The sequence below is a fragment of the Phodopus roborovskii genome, unplaced genomic scaffold (assembly GCF_943737965.1).
Source record: "Phodopus roborovskii unplaced genomic scaffold, PHOROB, whole genome shotgun sequence".
Lineage (NCBI taxonomy): Eukaryota > Metazoa > Chordata > Mammalia > Rodentia > Cricetidae > Phodopus > Phodopus roborovskii.
In genome coordinates, this window is record NW_026126409.1 from 35966140 (window position 1) to 35978717 (window position 12578).

General features: G+C 40.2%; 1 protein-coding gene across 1 annotated transcript; it reads right to left on the reverse strand.

Annotated features, from left to right (window-relative positions):
• Positions 1-620: 620 nt before the first annotated feature.
• Positions 621-9573, reverse strand: Triml1 (tripartite motif family like 1). The gene is made up of 6 exons (XM_051182343.1): positions 9139-9573; positions 8822-8917; positions 6582-6812; positions 4749-4771; positions 4480-4577; positions 621-1185 (listed from the first exon to the last, which is right to left on the reverse strand). Exons 1-6 carry the CDS (start codon positions 9562-9564, stop codon positions 647-649), a joined length of 1413 nt encoding a protein of 470 aa, XP_051038300.1. The 5' UTR covers positions 9565-9573; the 3' UTR covers positions 621-646.
• Positions 9574-12578: the final 3005 nt, after the last annotated feature.

The following is a 12578-nucleotide window of genomic DNA, read 5'->3' on the forward strand; positions in this document are numbered from 1 at the left end:
TATTGTTTGATGCATTCATAGGCCAGACCTTTAGCTATAATAAGCTATAGAAAATTCTAAGCTCTTAGGATCATAGTCTGATGATGATCACAACAAATATAAACAGCACCCTAAACTTGTAAGCCTTCTTGAGGATGGCTATTCCAGGCCTCATGAGAAAAAGCAGCTTTCCAAATGAGGCTGAGTTGCTAGAGTCTATCACCTACTCTAGAAGGAGGAACTCACTCATGAGGTGGGCCACACAGACAAAGCCATACACATTAGATAAGAACACAAGCTGCACAGTGCTAGAAAAACAAATAATCAGGCTGGGAAAAAAAATGCTGTGTATTTATAAAACTGACCTATGACAAATCAACAGGTCAAAGACAGTAGTAACAGCTCTCTGTATGTTGAGTGGCCAGCACACACAGTGTAGCTCAAGTAATGAACTGGGTTAAAGGCAGGGGATCGGCTTTCTGTTCTTGGTGTTGAATAGATTTTTAATTGACTCTTCACTGCAGAACTGGATTGGTGGGAAGTCTTTGGGGAGGGAGGATTTTCTTTTTTGTTTTTTTCTTTTCAGATTCTCTGATGTGTGAAGGCTTTGGATGCACTAACCACCTCAGCCATTAGCCCTTGTCTTTGAAGGTTCAGGGCACGTCCCTCAGATGTGGCAGATGACAAGAGGGTCTATGTTTGTTCCTTCGTTTGGAAGGCAAGGGGAGAAGATGGGTCTGAGAGGTTCATTGAAAGAGGTTGACGGGAAACTGTAGATAAGGGACTCGTCTGTCACATTGTAGAATGCTATATGTCCAGACTCATAGTCCAAGAATACACCCACCTTATGCACAGGCTCTCGGACGTGTTGACCTTTTAAGGGTGAGGAAACCCAGAGACTATAGTCATCACCAATTTTTAAGCCTATAAGTGAGAAGAGGTCCCCAGGGGGTTTGGGCAGATTGCCCTTCCTGATCACAGAGTCCTTGCAGATGCCCACTTCCCATTCTGTCTTCTTTCCCACTTCCACTTCCCAGTAGTGTCTCCCACAAGTGAAGATCTGAGCTCCCAACACAGTCGCAGACTGATCAAATCTTTCTGGGTTGTCAGGTAGTTGCTGTCTGGTGCCTCCATATCTCACACTTTTCAGATCATCAGACAAAACGAGATAGGCATTGGCTGTGGCTGGATCTAGAGTTACATCTGCTGCAAGGAGAGAAAAGAATGAATCATTTGACATCCTTGTAAACCACCCCCTATCTGTATTCATTTTAAGCTATCTTCTTAATAGATAGTCCTATTACTTTTCTAAAGATTTATTTATTAGGTATGCAGTGTCTGCCTTCATGTATCACTACAGCCAGAAGAGGGCACCAGATCTAGATCATCACAGATGGTTGTGAGCCAATATGTGGTTGCTGGGAACTGAACTCAGGACCTCTGGGAAAGTAGACAACACTCTTAACTCCTGAGCCACCTCTCCTATTATTATTTGATTTTTAGACAAGACCTAACCAAGTAGCCCAGGCTTGGGCTCTTCCACCTTAGCATTTTCAATGCTGGGACTTAGACATGACTACCAAGCCTAGCTAGGATTATTCTTTAAGTGTAACTTAGGTGTCATCCAGGCAAGCAATTCCAGAACTCAAAAGGCTAAAGCAAGAGGATATAAGTTCAAAGTCAGCCTAGACTACCTGGTGAGTGGAAGGATAGCCTGACCTACACAGAAATATCTTGTTTCTGAACCAAGTTTGAAGCTGAACTGCTCTATATATTGAGCTCAAGAATAGCCTCGTTTATAGTGTAAGACCCCATTTTAAAATAAGCAAAAAAGGTTTTTAGTGTAATTTCAGTGAATTTAAATAGCTTTCTTTTGAAATAGAAAAGGCCCAGCTTGGTGGTAGTGATACAAACCCTGCAATCTGAAGGCAGGGGCAAGATCTGTATGAGTTCAAGGCCAGAATGATCTACAAAGCAAGTTCCAGGACATCCAAGGCTACAAAGAGAAACCCTGTTTAAAAATAAATAAATATATAAATAAATAAATAAATAATGGAAGAAAGAAGGGAGGAGGGAGGTAGGGAGGAAGGTAGAGAGGGAGGAAGATGGAGGGAGGGAGGGATGAAGGGAGGGAAGAAGGAAGGAAGGGAGGAAGGAAGGAAATAAAAAAGTCCATATCTAGCTAGACTTGGTATCTTATGGAATCCCAATATTTAGGAATCTTAGGCAAGAGGATTGTCATGATGTTAAGGCTAGCCTGGGATATGTAATGAGACCCTCATCTCAAAATATAAACACAAAACAAAACAGAATCTCTGAGCTCATTTCTTACTGCTCCATGAAACACACAGTGGAGCTACCAGAAGAGATAGAATAGTTGCATGAAGAGACATTCTTCACACTTGTGGAGGGTGGATGGGACCTGGAAGTATAAGGAACATGGTTTTCTAGACAAGACAGTTTTAGAATATAAGTTATTTATCCACACAAGGATGCCCTTGCTGTTAGCCATAGCAGGATTTCTGTAGTTCGAAAAGAGGACAGGTAATTAGGAGTTGTTGTACCCCTTCTAAATGTAAATTGTTTCTTCTGTGTTACTGCATTTAATCATTGGGACAATCATAATTTTTCATATGCACTAATACAGTTTTATTGTGTACATATGTATGTAGATATGTGTATACACCCACATATATAAACTAACTAGGTGTGGTGGCCATATATACATATACTCTCTGCACTGCACTCAGGAGGTGGAGACAAGATGTGTAGGAGTTTAAGATCATCTTCAGTTACCTAGTGAATTGGAGGCCAGCCTGGGCTCCATGAGACCTTGTCTCAATTATTACAAGTAATAATAATAATTTAATATTTAAAATTTTGGTATAGAGTTACAGCTCAAGGATAGAGTACTTGACTAGCACCCACAATTTTCTGCATGCTATCCCCAATGCTGTGATAATAGTTGTAATAATAATAATATAAAAAGTAATACAGACAAGATGGCAGGAAATGTCTGTATTACCAATATTTGAAATGCTGCAGCAGGAAGATTGCCATAAATTTGAGGCCAGCCTCGACTACATAACAAGACTCTATCAAAAAAATAGAGGCTAGAGAGATATCTCCGTGGTTTAAAGTACATGATACTCTTCCAGAAAACCCTAGTTATATTCCTAGCATTCCTGTCTGCTGGCTTACAACTTCCTGAAAAGCCATCTTGAGGGGATCTGACACCTCTGGCCTCCTTGGGTATCTGAATTCATGTGTACCCACACGCAGCCATTCACATATACACGTAGTTAGTAGCAAATATTTTAAAAAATAAAATAAATTTGAAAGAAGGACTGGGGGTGTTGCAATGTTGGTAGAATTCCTGCCTAACATTCACAAAGCCCTGGGTTCAATCTCCAGGACTGCACAAAAGCAAATGGGGTTAAACAAATTTGTAGTCATAGCACTTAGGAAGTGGATTGAGGAGGATCAGGAATTCCAGATTATCTGTGATTACACAGGGAGTTCTAGGCCAGCCTGGAATATATGACATCTTGTTTAGTAAATGTATAACAATTAAATAAAAACAAATTTAAAAGGAAATTGAAATTCTTAGAGATTAACTTTACTAAGATTACAAAATCATTGTGTATTATAATAGCAAATGTTTAATTCATATTTTTCATTATACCATGGTCAAATGCAACTTTGTATGAGTCAGCACCACAGAGACAATGTCATGAAGCATATGTGAACTACTGGGGGCATCTCCACCCACTTGTAAGGAAGTCACATGAGAGGCCTCAAAAATGTCATTGATTCCAGATAGGATAATTTGTCCCCATTGAAGCAGGCAAACAAACAGGCAGGTTTGGGACCCTGTTTGTTTTGAGTTATTTTCATACACATCCTCTTGCAATGATGTACTTAACATTCTAGTTCCTTCATCTGCATGCACTGTGTGCCCACACCCCTCTCCAATCAATGCACGTAGTAACCACAGGACCCCCTGCACTCCAATGTGCATCAGGCTATACATACCCTCATCTTTGAACAATGGTATTAGTTTATGATTACAGATAACAATCCAACTTACACAGTTTCTATGCAAATGTATTCCCAAAGTTTCTGGGTATGATAAATAAATAGAAGGGCCTGCCTCAAACAAGGAGTCAAAGACTAACACCTGGGGTCGTCCTGTGACCTCTATATCCATTATCCATTGAATGCACATAAGCCTGCACTCACACAAACACACACACACACACACACACACACACACACACACACACACACACTACACTCACCCCCATGCCTACCTGCACATGAGGATTTTAACCTGGCTTTTATCCTAACAGGAAGAGAGCTGACAAAGCAGAATCCTCTGCATGAGGGTTACTGTCTGTGGTATGTATCGTGTGTACACATCACAGAACAAGGTGACAAAAGCAAGACCAGGACCCCTTGACAACAAGCAGAGCCTGACAGACAAAGAAATGGACTTACTGCTGAATTTTCTCAGCATGTCCCTCATCCCAGTGATGCGACACAGACTCAGTTCTGTGATGGTGGCCTCTGGACACTGAAGCAACAATGACTCACACCTTCCAAAAGAAAAGAGAGCCTCATTCTCTCCTTGACACATGACCTGGCCCAACCCAGTGACCCATGGCACCTCTCCCCAACAACATCCACATACTCATCCCCACATCATCACTATTTCATCAGCACCAGATCTCCATATGCCACACACTGGAGACATGATGGAAACCTACCGATCCATTGCTCCTCTGACTTCCTAAGGATATAAAGAAAAGAAGGTTACTAGAGCTGTTCAAGTTAATCACTATGGAACACTAAATCCATTTTCGTCACAGCCTTTTACTAGTTTCACAGAATCTGCTTCCATGGTCCTAGCACATCTTGAGAAGGTATAACCAGCAGGGCAAAAGAGTAAAGCCCTGGCTTCTTCTAGGGATGGTCTTTGATGAGCATATTTCACACACAGTCCAAACAGACCAAGAGAATCATTTGGTCTTTTTTTCCCCACATCTATGCTTTTAATTTTAAGAATTAACATCTTATCTGTAGGGAAGAAGGAATGCACTTAGCCATGACATGAATATGAAGATGAGAGAACAATGGCATCTGTTCTTACACCACATGGATGCCAATGTAGACAGAATTCACATGGTTAGCCACGACAGCTATCACCTTTACCCACCAAAAGCAATCTCTTGTCTCTTTAAAAGCCTTTTTGAAAAATGTGTTTTAACTTTATTAGCACATATTCATTATGCATAATAATGGGTTACATCCTGACATTTTCATAAATGCCCATCATATATTTTGAAGTATTCATATATGTAAGTAAGGTATTTTGTTCTTGTCCTCTTACTCATTGCCTTCATCTTCCCAACATGATGACAATTCTACTCATGTGACATACTTGCTTGTTTGTTTGATTACCCAATGAGTTTAATTAGGGTTATTTATGGGTCATGGACAAGGGATTAGTTACCAAACATGGGCATCTTACTAGTACCTACATCATTGAAAAAAATGTCTCTCCCACCTCTAACAACCATAACTGCTTAGATATGCTCAGAGAAAACTGGAACTCCTAAGCATTCTTCCCTTGTTCAGAATGAAGCCAAATATAAACCTCATGTCCCAGAACCAGAGATGAGCAAGCAAAGTCACCCAATGAGAGAGAGCTGAGACCAAGCCCAGGCTGTTCTCTGATGTCTAGTCATTCAGAAGACACAAAATTAGACAGCACTCTGTAGTCTGATCATGAATGAACTTAAAGCTGAAGACAGTCCCATGGCTCATCACTGAGATGATGCTAGTGAGTTCAATAGCTGGGGGAGGCAGTAGCCAAAGACAGGGCCATGAATATGGCACAAGGAACACATGGGTTCTGCCACCTGTTAGTTGTAGGACAAGCAGATCTCCTTAACCACCATGGGTCTGATTAGTAACTATTGGCTAGCCCAAGTCTGCTTTGTAATTGACAATCACCTCTAGGCTACATGACACTACTGCTCACTCTCATAAAACCATTGAGAAGATCAAATTGATCATGCCCAGCAGCTTACACATAAATAATGAATTACTAGGAAAAGTTGTGTTTGCATAGGCTGTTCCAGAAGAAACTAGAGTCATTCCTCGGCTTGTTTATGAAATGCATTTTTCATTCCTTGTTTGCTTTCTCCTTTTCTTTACTTTTTATGTTTTTGTTTTTGTTTTTCAAAACAGGGTTTCTGTGCAGCTTTGGAGACTGTCCTGGAACTTGCTTTGTAGACCAGTCTGGTCTCAAACTCACACAGATCTGCCTGCCTCTGCCTCCCAAGATTAAAGGTGTGCACTACCACTGCCTGGCTCTCCTCCTTCTCAAGAATTTTTCATATACAGAATATCAGTTCCTTAGGAAAACTACTTTTAAGACAGAACTTAATTTTTCAGATGAATACAAAACAACAAAAACAAAACAAAACAGAATGTACCTCCTATGGCTTGAAATACTATGAACCACTACGCATTTTCTTTCTTTTTTTTTTTTTTTCAGTTAATTTTCCCTAACTTACCTATGAATTTTGCCTCACCTCAAAAGACTCTAAAGTCAAGTTCTGACAGGTGGACTCAATCCGCCCAATCATTTTGCTGAGGCGTCTGACTTGTTGGGTCAGGTGGATCTCATTTTCCCTCAGCTTCTTCATGTTCTCCTTTTCCTCCTTCTCCAGTAGCTGAAGCTGTAGCTGTTCCTCTTCCTTCAGGAACTGGTGCATCTTCATGTACTCAGACACAACGACCTGCTTGAAAGTCTTTGTCTCCTCCTGCTATCACATGTGCACATAAATGCTTGAGCATGCACATGCACTCGTGCTCACACACACACACACACACACACACTTCTGTCATGCATATCTCATATTGACAAGATGGATGGAGTAAAGTTCTGAAAAGTGTAAATGTCCACAATAATCAACACCATCAGATTTTCTAATCTAAGAACTGTCTTTTCTGCTGCAAGAAAATGAACAACAACAACAACAAAAAAAAAAAAATCAAGAAGTATGGCATGTGGTCATCAGCAGTGAATGAAAATAAAATGAAAAAAAAAAAAAGTTGTCTTTTGTGAGCTAGAGAGAAGACTCAGTGATTAAGATCACCGGCTGCTCTTCCAGAGGCCCCAGGTTCAATTGCTGTCTGTAACTACAGTTCCAACAGATCTGATACCTTCACACCAATGCACATAAAGTTAAATAAATAAATTTTTTAAAAACTGTCTTTTGGACAGTTTTTTCATTTGCTTGCTTGTTTTGAGATGGTCTCATTAAGTTGCTCTGGTTGTCCTGGAATTCACTATGTAGACCAGGCTGGCCTCGAACTCAAAGATATCTACTTGCCTGGGCCAAGTACTGGGATTAAAGGTATGTGCCACTAAGCCTGGTGAAAATAAAATGAAGTTCAAATGAGGAAAAATTTTGAAAATAAGCTTAAAATGAAAAGGAGAAAAATTATGAAAGATGTATGTGTACATTATTAGACATTTTAGTTATACATGATATTATATGATTACATAATAATGTGACATGTAATGTTTATTATATCATATAAATTAGACATATTTTTAATATTGATTTTAGTATTTGGCATCAGATAACATACTAGATAATTTTTCACAAAATTATCACTTAGCACTTGAGGGGCTAAGACGGGGAAAAATCAGGAGTTTGAGTCTAGCCAGGGCTACATAGAAAGAGCCTACCTCAAACAAACAGACTTCCTCAAAAACTATTGGGAAACTCAAATATTCACTCCGGGGGCATGAATGTATATAATAGCTGGTGCAAGCATGTTTGCGTACATGAGCGAGTGTACATGTGCCTACAACAGTGCATGTGTGCAGACCACTGGACAACCTCAGGGTCTTCACCTTCAACATGGTTTGAGACAGGGTCTCCTTGTTCACTGCTCTGTATAGCAAGCTAGCCTGTGTATGAGCTCTGGAGACTGTCATGGCTCTGTCTCCCACAAGGGCTTACAAATACTTGTTCTTCTGGCTTTTATCTGTATATGCAAACTCAGATCATTTGGCTTGCATGGCAATTGCTTTTACCCGCTTAGCCATTTCCCTGGCCCTAATATTTGTACTGTGCCATATTGAACATTTAATTCTTTGCTTTAACTACTAAGCAATTCAAGTCCAAATCTGTGGCTTACCTTAGGCATACCTTATAGTATGATTCAATCTACTCTATCTACTATTTCACCATTATTGTCCCTTCTTGCTTTACTTGCTTTTAATTTGCATGCAGTTTTTACCTAAGCATTTGTGGTCTCTTTTTTCTTTTTCTTTTCATTCTTCCTTCCTTTCTTTCTTTCTTTCTTTTTTTCTTTTTTTTTTTTTTTCCTCCTTTCTTTGGTTTTCTATTTCTTTGGAGCCTGTTCTGGAACTAGCTTTGTAGACCAAGCTGGCCTTGAACTCACAGAGATCTGCCTGCCTCTGCCTTGTGAGTGCTGGGATTAAAGTTGTGTGCCACCAATGCCCGGCTTTCCCTAAGCATTTGAGAGACTCATTTTTAAAACTTGCTTCCATCCTGTCTTGCAAATCTGTTGCTTGTATTTTTAAATAATGCTAATCAGATTCATCACAGAGGCTAGCCCAGGAAGATAAACAAGGAAACATAAATGTACCTGTGCTGAGGAAGTTAAGTAGAACTCTGGTGTTCCCAGATAAACACAGAGAGGCAGGCAGCCCCAAAGCAGGACTCAAAATGGTCCTTTCTGACATTTTGCCATGTACCACACACACAAGACCAAACATCAGATAGACACTGACCTTACACAGCATCACTCGCTCCTTCTCGTGATTCAGTATGGCCTGAGCTTCCTTCTTTTTTTTCCGTAAAAGGTTGATGATATCCTGGAGTTTTTCCTACAATAGAAACAAACCCCTTGGCAAACAGCAGAGTACCCAGTGGTAGAAAGATCAGGAAAACTAGTCACTAGAAGACAACTGAGACTCTCAAAGAAAGGGAGGAAGCAGAATCCAACCTAATGTGTGGTGAGCTATCTGAAGATGTATGCCCATGGCTGTCACCAACTATGAGAATTAAAGGATGGGCCCAATTCTGTACTCTGAGCAACCCAACTTACTTTGTGTTGCTCCTCGGCCTCGCTTGAGAAATATGCCCTGTTCATCCCATGACTTTGTGTTGAGAAATTAATTACACTCTGTTCGTCATCAGAAAACACCCTACTGGCTCCTGGTGTTCTCCCACAACTGCTCTGCTCATCCTCATTCTGCAGGACCTGGGATCTTAGCTGCCTGCCAATGCTAGCCAGTCTCCCTAGTCTTTCATTGGCTTGGAAATGAGGGGCTCCCAAAGTCCTCCAGCACTCCGGACAAGATAAAGGTGTGTTGTGCTCCTCCCAGCTCCTGAGGAGACACATCAGACAAAAGCTGTGCCCACACTCGGTTGTCACTGGACTGCTGAAATAGTCCAAGCAGATGAAACAGGTGAGTTCTTCCCTAAGACTCTCCATCAAATCTGCTGTGGATATTTTCTCTTGGATAGACATCAGGACAAGGCTAGTTACAGGGTTACAGAAGTCCTGTTCAGTTACAACTGGGTGATCAGGTGCTGTGTTGTTGTTACAAGAGACACTTGTTCTCCTCTGTGCCTGATCACACCAAATGATACAGGCTGTCCAGCACAAAGCCAATTGTGACTTAATGTGGAATTCCTGCGCACTGACACGTCACCAACCCCAAAGTTTTATTGAATCACTTCTATGCGTGCTGCACGTGAGATGATGAGGACCCAACATCTTTGGAAGGTTTTAGTTATTTCATGTACATAAACAACACCATGAAACCATTTAAACACATAGATTCCAGACTCTGAGGATTGTTTAATTACTTAATGTAAGCCAGCATAAAGATTGTAACAGCCACTGCTACCGGAATAGGAAGTCTGATCTAAATCCCTTAGGAGACCACACTCAAGAAAATGAATTAGGAAAGAAGACCACACACACACACACACACACACACACACACACACACACACACACCTCTTTTTACCAATAAAACTTTTAAGTAGTTCAAGTGATATTCTTGAACGTTACCTGGAGACCACTGCACCATGGGATGGATAGAAATAATATCTTGGTATAAATATAATTTTGTTTATTTTTACCTTCCAATAATGTTCAAACTAATCATAAACCACCTTATTATCTCTCATTTCTTGGCAGAAATTGAATGGGCAGACATTTTTCTTTCAATGGAAAAGTAAATGTATAGCAATTTATGTACAGTGACCTGTGATTAATGCCAAGTGCTATAATTTTACAGTGTCATGTGATCATATCGTGCCCTCCTTTCACATGCTATTTGCCAGGAAGTGTTTCTTAAGTTCCCCTCAGTTCACCATACGATGTTTATATTCTTGTTCTGTTACTATCTAGCTTGGCAACTTTCTGTAGGTCTCTATTATCCAAGTTATCCCATTAACCTTGTGTGCTGACCTCCAAAGAATATTAGGTATTGTCTTATCTTCAGCTATGACTAACCAAAACTCAAATTTCTAGCCACATGATGGTGGAAGATGCATTTAATCCCAGCACTCGGGAGGCAGAGGAAGGTAGATCCCTGTGAGTTCAAGGCCAGTCTGGTCTACAGAGCTAGTTCTAGGACATTCTGCAAAGCTACACAGAGGAACCCTGTCTCAAAAAACAAGCAAAATCTCACCTTTCTGAAGTCATTGATCCATCACCTCTTGACCTGGTGGTGGAGATCCATGGTGAAGACATTCATTCAAATGTTTTAAACATTTACACACCATTTTCAAAAATAGGATGCAAACAACCAATCACATCAAAAACTTGTTTTGTTTTCCACAAGATTAGAGGTGGCATCATAAGTCACCTTAAAAGTACTGTGGCTTAGGTGATTTCCAGGCCACTAGATGAACACAGCTTCCACTTCCATTATGTTAAGAATTAATCATAAGCAAAAGTCTTCCAAAAAGTATGCATTAACTCTAAATTAAATGTCATTATAGGAAAAGGGCTCTAGGAAATGTTACCACCATTCAAAGCAATTCACATTCCAACCTAGAAGGAGTCATTAGGACTGGTTTCACAGTAGCCTTGAACTACATCATAGAGCCAACATTCCAATTTGGAATTGAGAGAGTGGCATGTTCTGTCTTCAATTCACACTACTGTTCCGTTGCACGTTTTTCATCCATAACCACCCGTCTTTCGTGAGCTTCATAGATAATCTCTGTGCCTTGTTCATTTCTGACCAGGAGAACTTTTATCCCCATATATCAAGGGATCAACATGAGAAAGTTTTCAAATGAGATATGATGAGCCAGGCTCATAATTCTAGCACCCAGGAGACTGAACCTTGATGATTGCTGATTATAGGCCAGCCTGGGCTACAGGGCAAGGTCCAGGCCAGATCAGTCAGCAGCACAGTGAGACTATGTCTAAAAACACTAAAAACAAATGTTTTAAATAAACAACGGAGTCACACAGCTACCCAGTTGCATTCTTCTACTTGGCTGGAAGTAGAATGGTCTTATACCCAAATTACCTTCTACAGATGAAGATGCAAATTGAGGCTCAATTAAGTTGAGCTGAAGCTCCATGCTTAGGTCAAATCAGAATGGGAAAAGTGAATCAACTTCTACCAAAGAGGTCATTTGTGTTAAAGATGTACTACAGTACATCTTTGTGTTTACTTCAACACAAAAAATTCCCAATTGTCTCAAATAAATGCATTCTTTCTGATGGAATCAGAAGTAAAGCCGACAGCTGTCATTGAGGTATAAGGGCTACATCCACTGCCACAACTGTTTCTTGGGAATGCAGACTTTATTATTTCTCTAAGCACACTGGAAATGCTCTGTTCAGGTATGTGCTAAATTCACAGAGCGACCCAGCCCTCCTAAAATAGTCTTTGCAACCCCTCAAGGCACTGTGCCATGCATGACTCCTGAGACCAACACCTCAAGTATCTTCCTTTGTAGTCTCACGTCTGTATGGTAATTCGAGGGATATCCATGGTGACAACTGTCACCCAGATGTGGCTGAGGTTGGAACTGTAGGGGAAAAAAAAGAACTTCAAAGATATAATAAGGCCTTGTATATTGGGGTGGGTGGGTAGTGGGCTAGATTGAGGTTATTTGGAAAATATCTTGCATGAATTTCTAGTTTTAAAAATATAACTATCATTTTTTAACAGTGTGGAAAAATAGATTATTCAACAAATGATTTAGGACAAGTGCATGTAGCCATCTGGAAAATTAAAGCTGAATCTCTACAAGCAACTTACCCAATATGTATTTCATGTGAAACCCTGTGTGTGTGTTTGTGTGTGTTCCTCGGGTTTCAGTTTGCTTTGCTACCCATTGCTTGCTTTGCCACCACATTGACTTTTTTTTTTAGATCAGGGCTTCTTAACTTTTTTCTACTTTTCAACCAAGAAATTTGTATGACCCTGGGAAAACAGATATATAAAATATGTATGCAAATCAAACATTTACAGTTGATAAATCATAACAAAATGTGTTTAAGCAACT

What these genes read in the sequence shown, in the direction of transcription:
- Triml1 (XM_051182343.1), bottom strand. Translation starts at nt 9,564, where the DNA reads ATGTCTATCCAAGAGAAAATATCCACAGCAGATTTGATGGAGAGTCTT. An exon ending in AGCGAGTGATGCTGTGTAAG is followed by an intron (nt 6,813 to 8,821) that starts GTCAGTGTCTAT and finishes ATGTGATAGCAG; the next exon opens with GAGGAGACAAAGACTTTCAA. An exon ending in TGACTTTAGAGTCTTTTGAG is followed by an intron (nt 4,772 to 6,581) that starts GTGAGGCAAAAT and finishes TTATATCCTTAG; the next exon opens with GAAGTCAGAGGAGCAATGGA.